Raw genomic sequence first — 20,077 nt, forward strand, 5'->3', positions numbered from 1 at the left:
CTTCCACAGGGGGAAGCAACTTCCCTCGCCTGCCAGCTCTCTTTCTGGTGTGGTGTAGACTATAATTCTCCCATCTGCTGATTCAGCTGCCTCTCCTCCCCCACCCCCCCGACCTACTTCACATCTTACAGAAACGTACAGAAATCTCTCATTTGCACTTATCGCTTGTCTAGTTTTCTTTGATATTGTTTCTTTTCTATCATGCTGGTAGAACTGGGAGGGAGAGGAAATAAACACATGAGAAAGAGAGAGATCAAAGTTGGATTTCCTGGTGAAAAATATAACTCAAACTTAGATGGGAACATGGTGAAGAAACTTCTCTCTGGAGTAGAGAGCAAGTTACTACATCTTCATTCAAAAGTCCATTCACCAAATAACTACTCTGCTTTAGACCTAATAGTAGGCACTTTGGTGAATACTCAGATAATTAGATATGAATCATGCCTTCGTGACCTCAGGAGAATATTATAAAAGAAGATCTATCTAACACAGATTGTGCTCAATTCCCATCATTTAACTTCATGAGTCTCTATCACAGATTGGACTAATATTTTCTAATTATCTAGAACTAAAAGAAAGATCCAGAAACCTTCTCACCAGTTTATTCGGTTTTTGATCTGTATTTTATGACTCTTCTGTCTTTCACCAATTCGGGCACTTAGGCCTCTTGTTACTCTGCAACATTCTCAGCAAAATCCTGTGTCAGGGCTTGTACCCGCTCTTCCTATTGCCTACAGTGCTCTTCCTCCGGATAGCCACGTGCTTTTGCTCCCCTACTTTATGCATTTCTCTGTTCAAATCTCACCTCCTCAGAGGACTTGCTGATCACCTCCATGTAAAATGGCATTATTATCTATCTCCCCCAATTAGGATATAAGCTTCTGAGGGCAAAGATTTTGTTTTATTCACTTCTGAATTTTCAGTGTCTTGAAGAGCATCACACAGAGTCAAGCTCAACAGAAATTTGCTAAACCAATGAAAGAGGGAATTTTGAAAGAGTACTGCTTCTGTTTTCTAGTTTGTTTGTTTTTTTCCTTAAAAAAAGAAACTCTCCCACTTCCCTTTTATGATACCATTTTTTAAAGAAGTTTTTTATTTTTCTGATTGGGAAATTTTGCTAAATATAATTTGATTGTGCTAAAACTCAAAACACTTTTTTTTGCCTTGAAAAATTACAAAATCTTGAAAAATTACAAAATCCTGTGTGTAATGGGTCTTCATGCTTGCTTAAGAATAGCTAACACCTTGAATATTAAATCTGACAGTACCATTCATTTATTTCAAAATGATCTTTGCAATTCTATTTAGAAGATTAAAATGTTGTGGTTGAAAGTCTCCTTGAAGATCATCCAATCCTACACTTTAGAGATGAGGGAAATAGACACAGTGTAAAGAAGAGACAATGATTCCATTAGAGCAGATGGACATAGGTTGCAAATAGTTATACTGAACCTAGGATATCCACATCTTATGCAAAGGTGCTAATTGTATATAAATGAGGGTCTCTCTATCAGCAACACAAAATCAGAGATAACAATGCATAGATAATTTGTTATTCAATGTTCCACAGTATTTCACTATTCCTTTGTCTTAGACAACTCAAAAATAACCTTTAAAAACTGAAAAACATTAAAAGAATAAAAAAAGAATCTGCAGATTATCCTCTAATGAGGATGATTTATACCCTTAATGTAATGAAGAATACTGAATTCTATTTCATATAACTCAACTTGCACTCACTATCTCTCCAGAACTGAGGGAGATGTACTATTGAGCCCTGGAAGAAGCCAGGTCTGAAAGATGCTGGAGGTCTGTCACAGTGCCCATTGTCTCCTTCTTTCAAGGAGATGGGACCCCAGTCAGTCAGCCACATAATGTTCCAAGGCTGAAGAAGTGTTGGGATTTTTTTTTAAGATTTTGTTTATTTATTTGGCAGACAGAGATCAGAAGTAGGCAGAGAGGCAGGCAGAGAGAGAGGAGGAAGCAAGCTCCCTGCAGAGCAGAGAGCCTGATATGGGGCTCGATCCCAGGACCCTGGGATCATGACCTGAGCCGAAGGCAGAGGCTTTAACCCACTGAGCCACCCAGGCGCCCCTGAAGTGTTGGTTATTTTTGATGGGATGTTGGAATGTAGGGCAGAGATAGCTCACTGACGTCTGGGAGTTAGGAGATCTGGACTGCCATTCTTGTTCTACCTCCAACCGGCATTGTGACCTCAGCAAGTCTTCCCCAGTGTGGCTTAGAGTCACCTATCTCCAAAATAGGAGATTGGAGGAGATGAGTCTCCATCTCCAGGAGGCTTCCCTATGATTTGAACTGTCCTTTCCATCTCCAGCATTCACTTACTTGATGCACACAGAGCCTGCTCTAGTGCTGATTTCTGAGTTCCTTACCGGGCTAAATTCTGTAATTCTGAAAGCTTCTCCATCTTCAAGTCTTTACAGGCAAGGGCAATAACACGGAAGCCTTGTACTGTATAATTCCTCAGTTTCTGTGGGAAATCCTTGGGTACTGTCAGGTGAGAGGAAAGAGGTAAATGTAAGGTCACATTGAAGGCTACCCAGCTCCTAAACAATACTCTGGGATCCAGTCACTGCACCTTGTTTTAAAACTCCAGAAAACACTTTAATAGAAAAACTAAAGCTCCAACTAAAAGCCACAAACACGTTCATCAGTGTGATCTTATTATTCTGACAGAAATGAACACCAAAGCTATACTGGTCATCAACTGGGTGTCAAATCCCCTGGCTAGGTTTAATAAGGACAGGCCTCAGGACTGGGTCTACATGGGTAAAACGAAGGAAACAGCCAATCCTCTAGACTAGAAGTCAGCAAACTGCTGGCCAAACCTGGCCCATTACTTGTTTTTTAAAATAAAGTTTTATTGAAATGCAGCCATGCCCATTTGTTTACCATCTATGACTACTTTGGAGTCACAATGGCAGAGTTGAGTGGTTGAGACAATACCATGTGGCCTGCAAAACTTAAAATATTTTCTACCTGGCTCTTTGCAAAAAAGCTTGCCAATCTCTGCTTTAGATGACAGATGATACAATGCCAACATTTGTGTATTTTGGCATAGTAGTCATAACTACTGTTAAAATGCTTACAAAATCTTTATGGTTTGTAGAATGCCTATAAGGGTATTAGAAAGAAGCACAGTATAATGGAAGTATATTGTGGCTTAGGTAACAAAACACCTAATTTTTAGTCTCCACACTACCACTAACTAGATCTCTGACCTTGGTCTCGTTAGGTCTCTCTTCTAGACTTTAATTTCCCCATCCATAGAATGAGGGGATACAGAACTCTATGTCCCCATTCAGCTCAGACTTTCTGTAGTTCTAAAATGTTCCAGGAGGCGGGGATCAAGGACGATCCTGGCTTTCTCTGTTTCTTAAATACAGGGGGAGAAATCACTGTAGTCCTTATTAGCCTATGTCAAATATCTGAGATAAGAACAATAAGAAAAATTGGAAGTTCTACCAGAAGGATGAGAGGTGAGAAGTGAGGGCCCAAACCCTCACAATAGAACAGGGGCAATAGTCATCGGTTAGAATTTCAAGAAGATACTCACTTGTATCTGTGAGGGAAAAAAAAAATTAAACAGCAAAATATAGGACATCAGTCTGTGAAGGATAGAGTGATAGAGGTAATGGGAGCTCTAAGAAAGATCAAAGTCAGAAAAAAAGGGGCCGCTTCCAAGGTAAAAATGGCTCTAAGTAGGAGGCAGAAGTTAAAGCAATCATTTGCCAAATCTAGAATTGTGTGCACAAGTTGATGGCTATCAGCAATCATAAAGGAGAATATAGATGAAAATCAGGAGAAAAAGACCAATTTTATCCAAATGAACTCATTTGAATGCAACAATATTCTTACAAATCTGGGCTGCCGCTTAGAGGGTGCATATATTTATAAGACTAAGAAACAATGCAAATCAACTCAAAATCTGTCCCAGAAAGATGAAATTGCTGTGAAAATGATCAATTACATTGCTCTAATACCATCTAATTTACTCTAATCACTTTTTTTTGGTAAGAGATTTATCTTGTCTATATTCTCCTTCCATTGATCTGCACAAGCCCTTATGTGGCGTCAGCCCCCAGAGGAGGCTAGTGGAGCACCCCAGCCGCAGGATGAGTGCAGTGTCCAGACCTGTCCCATTGGTTCCCAGTGCATGCTCCTCATTCTTGCCCTTCTGGAGACCCTTATATAGCTTCCTGTTTTGGCCCCTGATGTCTACTTCATATCTCCTTCCCTGATACCCCATTGTGGTTGGACTTTTCTGGATGGACCGAAGTCGGATATTTACTCTCTGCCTTTCTGCCTTGAAATTCTCACCTCTGCCTTATCAGATGTATTCATTGATTTAGACTTGTGTGTTTTATGTATTTGGATTTCTAAAATATTTTACCTCCTAAAAGAGAACAGGGTCAGTTAAATGAGTACCTGTTTCAGGCTTGCAGAACTTGGCCAGCATCTCTGGGGCACCCTTCATGTAGACATGGAAGTGATCTTCCCCGGACACCTGAGTGACCACAGACATCCTCTGCAGACTTGAGGAGAATGGAAACTGGCGCAAGATGGCTATGGCTTCCACAGGACTCTGCGAAAGCACCAAGAAAGGGGAGCTTAAGATGCCTGTAAGTGAAATTTAGCAGGTGCACACCCACAGGGTTTGCTCTGCAGTGAACCCAGGGACATAACGAAGTGGTGTATTTGTCACAACATTGATACTTTTCTGCCTGTCTCTAAGGTGATTCCCACATCAAATTGTCTGGTCTGAAGGGCCCTTCCCCATGGCTGCCTGGGGACATCCTAATTATCTTCCAGGCAAAGTTAACAGGTCACTTCATCCGTGATGCTTCTCTCTCTCTCAGAAACAGTATTCACTCCCACCTCTGGACCCATGTAGCTCTTTCTTCAGCCTTTATTATAGCACTTGACACATTGTCTTGCACTTATTTGCACCTATATGGATTTTTCTACCCACCCACATATCCTCCAACACAGAGGCCAACACGTCTAGCTCTGAATTCACTTTGTCCTTTAGCACATAGCATAGTGCTCTAGCATACATAGGCACTCCATGAGTGTTTGTTGAATAAATTAAAGGACAGATTCATTAATAAGTTAAAGGATATATTCAGGAATGAAGGAATGAGCAAACCTATGCATACTGTTAGGAGAAGGCAAAATAATAGGAATATAAAAATACGTGAAAGTCAGGAGAAATTTACCAATTTCAAGGAGGAAAAAACCATTTGATTTAAAGAAGCAAATCATACCCAACTGGCTTTTGGTCCTGGTTTTACTACGATGTTTGAATCTGACATCCCAAATTTGCCGTAGTCTGCATTGCAATCTTCCATTATCTGTTTTAAAATGAAAACATTCATAAGATTCCTTAGAGAAAAATAAGAAGAAAGAAATACCTCTGTTTTGTATAGCATTTGAATCTTTTCAATGCCCCTTTCACATATTTTCTCTTCTAGGCCAATTATCTGAATACCATCATTGTCAAATTTCTGTTGCATTGATTTAGATTAAGGACCTTATTGTAGAATGTCAAAAAGCCAGAAATATTGTGACTACCATTTAAGTAGTAACTGATGGAAGAAATGTTAGCTATAGGCCAATTAGTATTAGCTATAGTATTAGCTATAGGCCTAATTAGTATGTCTAGTAACTGGACGAGAGTTTAAGATCTACTCTCTAATAGAGCTGAGCACATTAGCCCTCAGATAAACATGATCTTCTTGAGATAAACATGGGGTTATTTCTTATTCTATATTTATGTTACTAAACAAATTGGTTAGCTAGAGAATTAGCAAGTTAGTTGCTAGCAAATTAGAATGCATATTTGAAAATGTTTTGTATACCTTGGATGTTACAACAGTGTAAGTTATATCATCTGAGAAACCAATATTAACCAAAAATATGGAAAAGGCAATCCATTGTACAAATCTGTTGTACAAATCAGAAAATAGGAGACTACATCTGGCCTCTGCTCTTTCACTTACCTGTTTAACCTTGGGAACATTACTCTATATCTCCAGATCTCAAATTTCTCCTGAAAAATATTCTGATATCCCTTTTACAGCTAAAATTCCTAGAGTCTACAAGGATGTTTCCCCTCCCCCTTATGTTTCATGAAAGGTTCCTAACCACCAAAGGATATTTAACTGGAGGCTGCTTCTCACCCAGCTTTAAACTCAGTGAATCATCTTGCACTTTCATGCTTTCTTTGTGGTGGATACCACTGTTCTTAAAGACAATTCTTCTTATAGAGCTAATACTAAAGATTTATGTTCCCATGCAAGACCCCAACTTGTATGTTATTTGTACAAACAGATCAAACCCCCTCAATGGAGAAGAGGCGCCGTCAGAACCAGGATCAAAGTCACTTATAGTAAATATTGACCCTAAGCAGCTCATCATTGCGTCAGCTCAAATGATGCTGCTAAAGACATTGTTTATAAGGATTACACTGATTACTCCCCTGTAAGATCCAAGAAAGTGATCACTGCTTTGTCTTTATGTCAAAAATTTCTCCACAGCACATGCTCGAATTTTAACTTAGTGATCTCAGAAATTTCCCTGTTAACCAGGTTTCTTCTTTCATTACTTCAGCTTCTAGAAAGCTGCTCTTTTCTCACTCTACATCTTTAAAGTATCTTTTGTGAGGTGTATTTCATGTCCCTGCAATCATTTGTTTTCATCCCTTCACCATTCTGTTTAAATGCTGTCCTGTAGTTGATGTATCATTGTCAGTAGCTTTAAATTTTATTTTTTGAAAGCAGAATAATGTAATTAATTAAATAGCGAATGAATGAATGTGTGCCTTCCACTTGTTGGGCACTTTACAATGCAAGCAGCCCCTGTAGGCTCATAAGCTCAATGCTTACGACAAGTCTGTGAATGAGGCATCATTATCATCAATGCACACATGAAGGTAACAGACACAGAGTCTTGGTTCTGGTTTTGGGGTCACAGGGCTAGAAAGTGGTGGAGTTGAGAGGTCTGCCCACCATGTCATGACGGCCACCAGGATGGTTTTATACCCTTCAACTCTCATTCACACTCACCTCAGAAAACTGAGCCAACTGGAGTGGGGGACCTTCAGTTTGGTGTCTAGACCTATACTGTCTAACACAGTAGCTACCAGCTACTTGTGGCTATTTGTATTTAAATTAATTAAAGTGAATAAAACTGAAAATTCAGTTTCTCAGTTGCATAGCCACATTTCAAGTAGTCGATAGTTACATGTGGCTAGTGATTACCAGGCTAAATAGCACTGCTTTAGACTACTGTTTCTCTGAGTGTGTTAAAGAGCTTCATTGTACCATGTTTTGGCCTGTCAAGATTTTGTGGTCAAGTAGGCTTGATAAATGCTGCATATCATGTCACTCTTGAATATTCATACTGTACCACAATATATTAAAGAAATCCCATAGTTAATAAATCCATTTTACTTTCTTAAAATAGCAGTTCCCCCAAATTATTTGATCACAGAACACTTTCATGTTGCACTCATTAATAGAGTTCTTTTGCGTATGAATCTGGAAATTTGGGAACAGTCAGACTTTCAATCACATATTGTTATAAATCTTCTCTGGGTTTCAACCAAAGTTAGAAAAACTTTACCACTCCCAGTAAGAATCTCTTCAAGTTTTTCTCATTTAGTCGCACCAAGAAACCATCACCTTACCCAGGCAGTGCCCTCAAACATTTTGAGGTCCAGTGGGTCTCCCTGGATGGTCCCGTTGAGAAGGATCAGAGAGTGGCAGCTGGCCATGGCAGCACACAGCGGGCTCCATGGCAAAGCCTTGCCTGAGGCAAAGCTATGGACTTCTTGAAAACTGATATAGAAGATGATTAATAAGTGTAGGTCCTCAACAAAATCATTTTACACATTCTGCCCCTTAAATCTTCCCAACATAGAGTTTAAATAATACGTAAACCTTATGCTCAAATCCTTCCATAGCTCCCACGCCCTATGTAATAAAGTCTGAGCACTCGGATATAATCACTGAGACTTCTGTCAGATTACTTGCAGGCAGCACCTATGGTGAGAGTGGTAGGGGAAGGCTCAGACTGACACCTGCAAGCTCTGCAGAGTAGGTTCTAGAAAGACACACCCCCAGGCAAGAGGTCTCTGGGCCAGTGAAGTAGCAGGAATTGGAAGGAACACTGCCAGCTGGTTTCTTTTTCCTTCAAGTAAAAGCACACCTGGACTGTGAAATGTTTCTCATGACTCAGCCCTTCACCCTTTGTCCTATTTCTGAAACTCTGGGCATGGATATCTAGCATCTGAAGTTCACTTTCCCCTATGCAAATAGATTGGCTGGGTTTACCTTTCCTTCCTCCCATCTTACAGCCAAACAGTAACTGTATCCAGTTTTCTCTACACCCCAAAAGCTTACTTGGGGAACGCAAAGAAGAGGAGGGGTGAAAGTTGCAAACATCCCATTCCCCTTTCACTGGTCTGGCCAATAGAAGGCAAAGTGGTACCTGTCTGAACAAAAGCCTGGACCAGACATCTGAGGAGCCAGGAGCTGAAGCACATGAGTGGGGTTGAACCCAAGTATCTTCACATGTCTCACTGCCTGTCCACTGTTATCTTGTGCCAGATCTACGCTCTTCCCATCACTGTCTTGGGGAGCTCCTGTATGACTCCTTCAATGACAGAGACTGAGCCATGTTTGGAGCCAAAGTAGAGTATCCAGAGCTTAAGAGCTGAGGGATTTGCACTTGGATTGAGAAGGCAGATCTCATCCCCACTGGGAAGGGAGCTAGGGCCTTCCCCTCTCTAGCTCCATTCTGGGGTAGCTTCTCTGTGATTGCTGTCCCCCCTCCCATGGCCAGCTTTAAGCCCATGTCTATAAAAATTTTAGCCATACCTGTTTCAAGATTCTATTTCAAGTGGTATCTCTGTCAGGTGGTTTTCCTCATTCTATTCATTTTCAAAATTAATTTCTACCATTTATTATGTTATTCTAAAATCTGGACTATGTAGTATATCAAGCAATCATTATTGTTGCTTCTTCTCTATACTGATATGTGTGTCTTAATAGTAGCACTTCCATAGCCTGTATTGTGCATAGAAGGCAGGTGAATGTTTTTCCTGTGAAATGTGAGCTCTACGAGGGAGGAGACAGAGGTCTTCCTCTCTGGACTCCTCCCCACTCCCACCCCCACCAGCCCACTAACCACTAGCAAGTCTTTGCAGTTTTTAATTAATCACAGTTCTGATTTCACTCTTTGTTCTTCCATTTTGTTCATGCTATTCCTTACTCATCCAGCTCATTCTATTTTTCATGTGGAGTTTGAAGACCTACTTTCCTTGTCTGATTCTGTACTTAGAACTCATTTAATTTAACAAATTAGAATAATTGGGAAGTAGTTCTAGTAAATTATTATATATATTTTATGTGACATTCATCCCTCACCACTGGAAGGATGGCTCTGAGTAGCACCAAGATAGCCACACAAATCCCACAGTCCACCTTCGCTAAAGTACCTACCAATTGTCAACAGTTGGGACAGTCCCCCAGAGGTCCAGCCCATCTTCCGTAAGAGTGCCAGTCTGGAAGAAATTAGAATTGGTGTTAACATTAGATTTAGAGCTTTTACTTATATCATGACTTAAACAAAACCCAAGCTCCCAAGAAATTAAAGTAGATCTAGTTGTCTAAAGCCCTTCTTTGTAAACATCAAATTTTAAATCAGAGAAGGGTACCTGAAGGAAAGATTCAGCAAGTGACAAATGATTCCCCCCAAAGCCTATGTTGATAATTAAATGACTCTAGATACTCGTCATTACAATAAAATGTGAGTGTTTAGTTTTTGTGTGCTTATTGTACTTGATATTATTCAACGGAAGGTGTTTAGGGAATGGAAATCCAATAAGAACCAGTGCAAATCTGACTTTTCAGTTGGCACCTGCTCTCTTTCTAAAGCAGAGCCCAGAATTTTTTCTTTCTTTTTTTAAAAAACGATTTAGTTCATAGTGTCTGGTTCATAGCAATTTTATAAAATATGGGTGACGTGATGACTGTCCAGATTGATAATGAAATGTTGATAAAGGACTTTGATAATTTAGAGATAATGAAGTGCTAATAATAAATATTCATTAATGCCCATGAAAGAGTTTTATTGTTAGATCAAGAGGAAAATGGTTGGGAGAATTTGATTTGCTGTGTTATGAGAATATTTGTCACATATATAACAGAGAAAGCTACATGAAACTAAGTATTATCACAGCACTTTGAATGTGCTCATTGCTTCAGAGTCCACTATTAATTACAGACGCTGGTGTCTTTATGCAAGAAGCCAACACCCAGAGTAAGCATGAGGCCACACTGCTTCAGCACTGTCAAGGCTAAACAGAACACTACCAAAGGGCTGGGGTGTGTCCTTCAATACTGACACCCAGGTCTCTGTCATCATTCTTTTAAAATCATTTCTGTACAAGGCACTGAATTTTCTAGTCTTCTATCAATGACATTTCTGTCATTAAAAAAAACATTAAATAGGCATAATGCTTTACAATGAAGTGCTTATGATGCTTCCAATTCTTACAACTGAGTAAACAGGGAAGGGACATTCTCAGGTTAGAGATGAAATGAGCAGCCTCAAGGTCCAGTGGCCTGTAGGTTGAAAAGAAAGAGACAGAATCCAGCTTGTCTAGATGAAGTTAAATAAATTTTGCAAAATATGCAGAAAGACAAAACCCATACTGGACTTCCAATTAATGAATGAAGGAATTTTGGTTTCATTAATTCATTTGGACTTCCCAGAAAGCTAACATGCTTCGTGTGAGTTATTCCTTGAAGAACAACAGCAAAAATCTATTTGCTTCATTTCCCTCCTGCAATTTGTAAGGGTCCCAACCTGTGTGTTTAGATTTCAAATCCCCTTAAATTTCTCCATAACAGAGTTAGCAGCTTAATTCAAACTGAAGTGTTTTCCTGGTGATCAGATTATATTTTTAAACATCAATATTTTGAACATGAAAACAGAATTGATACCAAAACAACACAGAAATGGGACTGTGTTATTTCTCTATGTGAAAATGATCTTTATACAATAAAACTAGACATGAACAGAAAGAAAAGTAAATTACAGTTGCAGTTGTAAAGGGAGTAAGACAGAGAAAGCAAACTTCTTAGCATGAATACTAGCCCAGGCTTAGGATGAATTGGATAGAAAAGAGACAACTTGTTTTGTAACAAAGCAACATAAACTAGAAATATAAGGGGACAGATGTACGCAGGAGCCCAGTGGTGAATGACTTCAAAATGGAAATAACAGTAGATGGGGCTTCAGCTAATTGTGGGGTGCTTTATTCCAAGAGCATATTGGTAGAGTTTTACAGTGTGAAATCTAGAAAGATACTTAGAAATTATTAGAGTTCAAACTTTTTCCTCTTAAAAGATCACACAGAAACTTAGTGCCAGATCCAGGATCTGACTTCCCATTTTAATGATCCCCAATCCAGAGTTCTCTGCACTATAACGTGCTGTCATGCCACTGGGGTTTGGCCAAGCCTGCGAGAAACAGTCCTTCAGTTGTTCTGGCAAAAGAGCACATGAGGACGTGGAGGAAAAAAACTTTATATGAGATGTAAAATGAACATCCTCTGGAAGAATTAGTTTTAGAAACAGATGACTATGAAATGAATGTGTTTTATAATTTCCCTCTTATTTTACAGGCACTAGGGAGACTCCTGGATAAGTACTGGGAATCCCTGCCAGAAAACTTCCCAGGGGCTGTTCTCTGGTCCTAAAACTAAAAGGAGGTTATTGTTAAGTTAACCCTAGTGGTTCCTGATGAGTGGGGTTAAGGGCTCTCTTGCCAAAGGAAACTCGACAAGAATAGAACAAAAATAAACTTAGAGCTGTTCTACTTCCAGCTAGGGGCCAAGACTCCTCAACTCTACTCGTGGTTTTTTGCCAGCTGCATTCAAATGGATAGGAGTTAGACTCCTCCACCTCTACTCTCCATTTTTGCCCTCCTTGTCTGGGACAATGTTCCCAGACAGCTTTTTGTCTCAGTCCTATCTCCGCTCTGTCCCTTCTCACCAATTACCCTGGATGAAATAAATAAAATACACCTATAACAATGTCACCCATCTTCTTAAAATAAATGGTCAGACCCCCATTCTCCTTCACAACAAAACTCCCGTCCTCAGCTGGGCACATCAGGCCCTGAGCAATTGGACTCCCTCCTCTCTCCGCCTGCATCCCCTACCGCACAGCCCCCAATCTAGCCACACCCCACTGTCCTCTGTCCCCCATGTGCCAAGGGCCCTGATGTCGCTGTGCTTCTGAACTGCTTGCTTCTGAGGCCAGGGCCCATTGTGTACAACACCCAAAGCCACAGCTCTCACCCATGGTAGGTAACTTCACCTCAATGCCTCTTTCAGCATGCATTTCACTGCGTTATCGTTGTCTACACTTCTGCTTTACCTGCTTCCTCAGCTAAGTCAAGAACTTCTGCAGAGCAAGGAACATCTCATTAACGGCGCTCTTGGCCAGTGCAGATTAGATAGAAAGTGGCAAAGCCTTTATCAATTACTCAAATGTGAATGAAGTGGAGACACGGAGAACTAGGCCAGGTCCACTGTGTTATAGCCATTAAATTGACCTGCCCAAGCAGAGGCAGGATCTGAACAGCAGGCAACTGTGGCTGAGGTCCCTCCGTATCCCTTACAGGAGAGGCACCGGAAGGGGTCTTAGAACATGTTCCAGAGTAGCAATCCTCCCCATTTAGACATACTTCTTCCCTGCCACTTCTAGGACCCTAGCACAGGGACATATTCACTAGTATGGAATTTTGCTAACCTGAGGATCAAAAGAGAAAGGAGGGATTGAGTGCATAAACATAGCCATGGAACTCTCCCTCCCTTTCCTTAAAAGAAGCAGAGGAAATGAAGGGGGATATGCTCAATGAAGCACAGGACAAACAAAGCACTTCAGGGAACAGAAATGTCCCAACATTTTTTGCCTGAAAAGTCAGTCATAGAAGTTTTTATAATAGGAGACTGTTTTAAAACCCAACATGGGCACAAAAATATTAAATTTTATAGGAAAGAAATTCATGATGTAATAGCTAAACCACTTCCTTAGGACTCAGTCGAGTGGTCTTCTAGAACATGGTCTCACGCTAGCTCACTGTATGACCTTCTCTGGCTTCAGTGTTCCCATCTGTAAAATGAGTGCAGTGAGCCAAGCATTCTTGGAGTCCTTTTCCAGCTCTGCGGTACCTTGAAATCATTAACCTCCAACCTGGAAAGTTTAGATCATACTTTGTCAAAGCACACGAGGTTTATTTGCCCACACATGTTGATTCTCTGTGGGGAGATACAGAAGATTTTCTTTTTCTTCAGCCTCCTTTGTGCATACACGATGCCTGTGGTCAGGGCAGCTGGCAGCACAGGAGGGACAGTTACGGTGAAGAGGAGCAGGGCCATGGTCGTGGTATATCTTGAAGAAGTCTGGGGAGGGAGGGACATACAAGTTAGCTCAGCAGAGCAGGCTGGCACCATTTCTGGCCCCATCTCCTATAATACCACAAGAGCATTCAAAGTGATCTGGCTTTCTTGGTGGAACTAAGAGCTCTCTTGGGTGTGCCTAAGGAATGGACAAGTTGTCTCCCACTGAGAACAAAAGGGGACTCTGATCCCTACTCTATGTCCATCCTGCCCTTGGCTGATTCTGTTTCTTTTCACTTCGCATTCTCTCCACCCAGAGCACCATCCTTCCTCTGCTCATCATAACACACTGTCTGGACTCCCAGGCACAGAGACAACCTTGAATTTGTAGCATTTCACATACTGGCTTGATGGTTAGGTTATAAATCTCTCTCAAAAGCTTCCAAACTCCTTTGGGGAAGCAGCTTTAGCTTATACATTTTTGAAGTCATTTTCAAATTCATCTTATTCATTTCTAGATACAGAGCCTTAGCACAGTTTCTGACATAGACGAGGTACCCAGCACATGTAAGAAATGAATGGTGACCTGATAAAGATGATGACCAAGACTCTGCTAAGATCTCAGCATGTATTATCTGTTATAGGGAGGTCAATAGTAAAAATACTTTGCTCTCACTACTCATGTTCTGGGGCAGGCATTGTGTTAATCTACATACATTATTTAGTGATTTCTCATGGCAACCTTATGTTGTAAATACTGTTATTTTTTCTGTTTAACAGATAAGGAAACCAAGGCTTAAAAAATTAAATAACTCCTCAATCCACCTACTAATTAAATGGTGAGGATCTGAACCCTAGTCTGTCCCACTCCAGGGTACAAATACGTGACCATTGTGTTGTATTATTGGGCCAGTTCTCATCAAGTCAGGATCCCAGTCAAGTCTGCAGAAATTCACATGACTGATGAGAGTGGAGCCAAGATCAAATCACAGGGTGGTTTGTTGTATGTTTCAAATACTTTAGATACTATTGGCTTTACCTTAGATTTTGATGAAGTCAACCATAATTTTAGCCATAAAGTCCTCTTTTGAGTACTGGAAACTCAGGTTCAAGTTCAGTAACAATGCTCGATACATCATTGGTTCAATCTCAAGTTTATTACAAAATCCATCAACGCCTGCTTTTTCCAATTACAGCTGTGGAGTGTTGACCCTGAGGACTCTGCCCTGTCAAGTCCTGAGCCAGTACAGATAGAAGCAGCCAACAGGGCCACAGGTTATGACCAAGAAGACAGGGTTTGTGATTAGTGTCATTATTTTGGTGTATATTGGATGCTGAGTCTCACCCAGGAAATCTTCAGTCCCAAACACTGCAGGGACTTTTTACTTGTTTTCTTGCTCAACACTCCTGCTCCCCATATAAAACTGGCACATTGCCTCAAGTTCCAGCTCCATTGGCTTTAACAGGCTGTGGAGCTCTTTTCAGGATCTATTCTAGTGGTACCAATACACCATGGCTTCCTTTGCCCTCTCCTGACCTAGAAATACTCCCTGGGGGGCTTATATCAGACTGAAATGACTACCCAAAGTGCAAGTGTGAACATGAACATTGCCTGGAATCCTTGTGACTCTCCAGCAATATTTACCCTTCTCCCCAATAACACACATAGAATGTACTAAAGTTACCAATTTGGGCCTTGTAATTAGGTCACCCATACCCAGTTTCATATCTATGTTTGGATCCTTTTATTCTTAATTTTTTCTTCTTCCCTATGAGCCCACATTCTTAAGATCCTAATATGTCTTACAGAAAGGACCACACAATTTACCACAGAATCAGACTCTCAGGACCAGAAAGGACTTCAGAGGTCATCTACTTCTCTGTCCAGCCAACACAACTATTAAGAGGGACATTCAAATGAAACCAGATACCATGAAGCTTAAAAGAAAGTGGGGATCCATGCCGCATACAGTTCTGTAAAAGTGGACATTTATAATTTTTATTCTTTTTAAGAGAGAGAGGGTGTGAGTGGGGAGAAAGAAAATGGGAGGACAGAGGGAGAGAAAGAATCTCAGGAGCTGAGTGTGGAGCCTGACACAGGGCTTGATCTCACAACTGAGATCATGACTTGAGCTGAAATCAAGAGTTGGACCCTGAACTGACTGAGCCACCCAGACACCCCTGTAAAAGTGGACATTTAATTCCATTTCAGAACCCAACAGAACACAGAGCAATTCATTGCATACAGAGTCTGTCAGGTATGTCTTGGACAATGTACGCACTCAAATGTTTCAACATTCTCAAATAATCCTAAATTTCTAGGCATGGAATTCAAGATTCCCTTCAATGTGACCTATTTCTACCTTGCTAGACTTAATGTCTCAGTTGCTTACTGGTTCCAGAAGACACATCTGCATTTCTTGCTTTGTCCTTTGCTCACTCTAATTAGTATGCCCTTTCTGCAATCTGGTATGATTGACTAAGTCCCCTCCATCCTATCAGACTTGAGAAGCATGTATTACCTCTGAAGCTTGGGTATTGCAAATGCCACGTGCACAGTAACCTCTCATTCCCATCAAAATGGTGAAAGGACTATGAACTTCGCAACTTTTCGTAGCTGTGTCATTCAATACAATTTTCACTAACCACATATGGGTACTTAAATTGAAATTAATCAAATAATCAAATTAGTTAAATTAAATTTAATTAATTAAAGTAATTAAAATGAAGTAAAATTGAAAGTTCATTTCCTCAGTCACACTAGCCACAGTTCAAGCATTCAATAAGCACATGTGGTTAAGGGCTACCAAATTGAACAGTGTATGTATAGAATAGTTTAGTCATCTAAGAAAGCTCCACTGGACATGCTGACTCACAGAATGATGGGGCTAAAAGGTAACCTTATCTGATCCTTTTGAGTTAGGTCAAGTTCCTTGAGAAAGCTATGTTATTAAAAACCTTACCCACAATACTTACTCCATGATACATATATACACCAAGGGCATAGAAGAAACCCACAACTCCAAGGCAGGCCAGGAACACTATAAACTTGAAAGCATCATTGTATAATTTGAAGTTCAGAGGCCGAGGGTAGAGGATGGATCTTACCAAGTCCCCTTTGGCAGTATTGTAACCTACATGAAGATAATTGCAGGTGGAGTAAGGTCCTTTAATACAGTTTCCCCCAAACCCAAAATGGTTTGCATCAAGTTAAGGATTGGTTAATAGTGTCATTTGAATATGGAATGAAAACACCATTGCTAACAGTATATTTATATTTATTATTCTTACAAGATTGCCAGGAACAATAAATGGCATTCCTTAGCCCTGCTCAGTTTCTCTTATTCTGGGAGTCAGTGTTTCAGTGGCTCACACAGTGCAGCTCCTCACTCAAGCAAGAGACTGGGGGAAAGAAGACTAAGGAACCAACAGATGCAGTCACCAGAGAAGATGAGCTGCTGAGAGAAGAAGACTTCAAAGTTCAAATATGTGTTGAAAGCAGTAGAAAATTAGGAGAAAAGGAAAGCACAAAACAAGTAATTTCTTAAATATATGTGGCTCTCATCATGTCATTTTTATGCTTCCAGAGCCTCCATTTTTTATAATAAAGTTCAAATTTCTAGGCATGGTATTCCAAGCCCCATCAATCTAGTAGACTACTATCTTGCTAGACTTTTAACTAACACTGCTCTCGGAAGACTCCAGTGCATTCTTTCCTTTGTGTTTTGCAGAAACAGATCAGGATCTTTTTAGCTCTCTGATAAGATTGTCTAAATCCTTCCCATTCTATCAGGCTTGGCTCAATATACCACCTCATCAACAAAATGTTTCCTGAATTCTATTCCCATATCAAAATATGGGACCTCATATCAAACTTCCTATCAAAAATAATTTCTCCCCTTCTTTGGAGTCCCTATAATACTTAATCACATGACATCTATCACTGTTCTTTGTTTAGTCAGCTATAAATTCACTTGTCTCCTGCCCCAGACCACAGTCTTTTTTAAGGTCAAGGAGTATATCACTTTTTTTTTTTTTATCCTTTAGCCCTCAGGGCATAGCACTTTATAGATACCATTAAAATCTAAGTCATTGGCTAAAAAAAAAAAAAAAAAAAAAAAAAAGTGACTACTAGAAATAGGTCACTATTGTTAAGTGTGAAATGCCTTAATTCCTATGCCTTGTGAACATCTTGGCTCCTCAAACATGGCTTTGTAGGCTTTGGAGAAAAGGAGCAGAGCTTTCTCTAACCTGTTGCTTCAGCATTTTACAAGCTCAGATCAGGGTGTTTCCATGATTACCATCCATTAGCTCCTGCTTATCAGCTAGCTGAGAGATGTTCTTATTCCTACAGACTACTTTGAAACAAAACTTGATATTTTTAATTTAAAAAAATCAGGTAGAACAATTGAATCATAGACTAACTAAAGCATAGAGACAACGAAGTGCAAGGTATGTTTTTTTTGTTTTATTTTGTTTTTTAAGATTTTATTTATTTATTTGACAGACAGAAATCACAAGTAGGCAGAGAGGCAGGCAGAGAGAGAGGAAGGGAAGCAGGCTCCCTGCTGAGCAGAGAGCCCGACGTGGGGCTCGATCCCAAGACCCTGGGATCATGACCCGAGCCGAAGGCAGAGGCTTTAACCCACTGAGCCACCCAGGTGCCCCGCAAGGTATGTTTTGAATTTGTGCTTGTGTGGGCTGGCAGAAACAAAGGTCACAGGTAAATATAGCGAGTGAGGGTAGGTCATGGAAGGTATTGGCTGCATCATGTAATATGAAAGATTGGGCATAATATTAATAGTTTTGAAAAGTTTTTGAGCATGGCGTGCATAAACTGCTTCAAAATGTGTTTTAGAAATATGACTTGGTGACAGAGCAAGGGATAGACAGAACAAAAGTCAAGACAAAGTATTTCAGGCAAAAGCTCAAATGGAACAGTCAAAAAAAATATTTCTTTTGTAACAGTTAGACAGGAGATGATGAAGGACCTGGACGAAACACCAACTGTGGGGATGAAGGAGAGAGAGAGACAGGACTTGGGAGGTATTTGTAGAATCAACAGGATGTGGTGCCCTCCTTGGTTCGGGAGAAAGTAAGGAGTTAAAGGTGATGTGGAAGGACTGGCTAGATGGTAAAGCCGTCAACAGAAAGAGGAGGATGAGTCCTTTAGATGCCTCGACTTTGAAGTGTCTGTAGGGAAACTAAGTGGAGGTATCCAGCAGGGATCTTGAAATAATATCCTAGCAAGCAGCACTTTAAAAGGAAAAGTCCTCAAGCAATGATTTTGGAATTTTGGAACAATGATTTTGGAAATGATTTCTTGGTAATCACTCAGAGTGGGTATAGAAGGAAAAGAAAAGAAGCACGTGGACATAAAACAAAAACAAAAACAAACAAACAAACCTACAATAACATAGTCTTGCCTTTGAGGAAATCTACTTCATCTCTGTATATGCTTCATCATAGACACGTAGTTTAACAACGAACCATTCAGTTGGAAATGGTGGCAACTGAGAACAACAAGGGTCTGACTACAAATGAGTATGGCTGTTATTACCAGAATGTAGCAAACTCCATATTCCCAAACAAAATTGTTCCAATCCAATTCCCCCACCTCTAATCATGAACTAAATTTACAAAAGTGGAATCTACCAACCTGTTTGCAAGACAACTGCTCTCACTGGCCCCTGCCCAGACGGCTTGACTTGGATAACGTCTGTCCCACAGAAAAGGACATGCTTCCGATAATCTTCCAAGCTGTGGGATTTCCAGGCCATGGTGCTGTCCACACGGGGCAATGGTGTCTTTGTGACAGGTATACTTTCTCCTGAAGAAGATTGTCTTTTGTTGATTCCATGTGATCTCAGGTAATCATTTAGAGCTGGTACTTTCCAGCTTCAAGAAAGTATACAAACACAGCTATTCAGGTCTTACTGAGCATCCCTGAGTCTGATGACTTCTCAGGGATGCTGGTGATGCAAGCAGTGGTATATTTGGCTATATATCAGATACTTACTTAATTTAAATTTACCTATATTTTCCATACCTGGTCTTCATGGAATGCTGTTATAATTTAAAAAGCAGGACATTTTAGCAAAGGGAATTGTCACTTAAGTGTCCACACTAGTATTCTTTAAGCCCAGATCTATGCTAGGCAATGAAGGAACTATAAAGTAAAATGTGTATAACTGGGGCACCTGGGTGGCTTCGTGGGTTAAGCCTCTGCCTTTGGCTCAGGTTGTGATCCTGGGGTCCTGGGACCGAGCCCCGAATCAGGCTCTCTGCTCAGCAGGCAACCTGTTTCCCTCTCTCCCTCCACCTGCCTATCTGTCTACTTGTGATCTTTCTGTGTCAAAGAAATAAAAAATCTTTTTTAAAAAGTGTATAACTATTATTATTCCCTTTCATGTACTTATTTATCTGTCCATTCATCCATTCATTCAACAAATATTAACAAAAAGTGCCAGGCACTGCTCTAGGTGTTGAGAATATACTAATGAGCAAGACAAACAGAAATCCTGCCCTCAGAGGCCCAGGGGGCTAAGCCAATAAAGAGTGGTATATAATTAATGAAAATACAATAAGAGAAGTATTTTGGTAGTAGTACCAGGTGATCTGAAGATCTAACCCAAAAGA

At 40.3% G+C, this 20,077-nt stretch overlaps 1 protein-coding gene across 1 annotated transcript in view; it reads right to left on the reverse strand.

Annotated features, from left to right (window-relative positions):
• Positions 1 to 20,077, reverse strand: part of ATP13A5 (ATPase 13A5) — a 104,221-nt gene that overhangs the window by 39,095 nt on the left and 45,049 nt on the right. Inside the window, exons 10-17 of the mRNA XM_080801015.1 lie at positions 19,098 to 19,268; positions 16,415 to 16,572; positions 13,313 to 13,501; positions 9,528 to 9,589; positions 7,712 to 7,862; positions 5,289 to 5,375; positions 4,450 to 4,606; positions 2,394 to 2,511 (exon numbers count right to left, since the gene is read on the reverse strand). Coding sequence (XP_080657141.1) covers positions 2,394 to 2,511; positions 4,450 to 4,606; positions 5,289 to 5,375; positions 7,712 to 7,862; positions 9,528 to 9,589; positions 13,313 to 13,501; positions 16,415 to 16,572; positions 19,098 to 19,268 — 1,093 coding nt within the window. The remainder of the gene's footprint in view (positions 1 to 2,393; positions 2,512 to 4,449; positions 4,607 to 5,288; positions 5,376 to 7,711; positions 7,863 to 9,527; positions 9,590 to 13,312; positions 13,502 to 16,414; positions 16,573 to 19,097; positions 19,269 to 20,077) is intronic.

Source organism: Martes martes, assembly GCF_963455335.1.
Source record: "Martes martes genome assembly, chromosome: 1".
Classification (NCBI taxonomy): Eukaryota; Metazoa; Chordata; class Mammalia; order Carnivora; family Mustelidae; genus Martes; species Martes martes.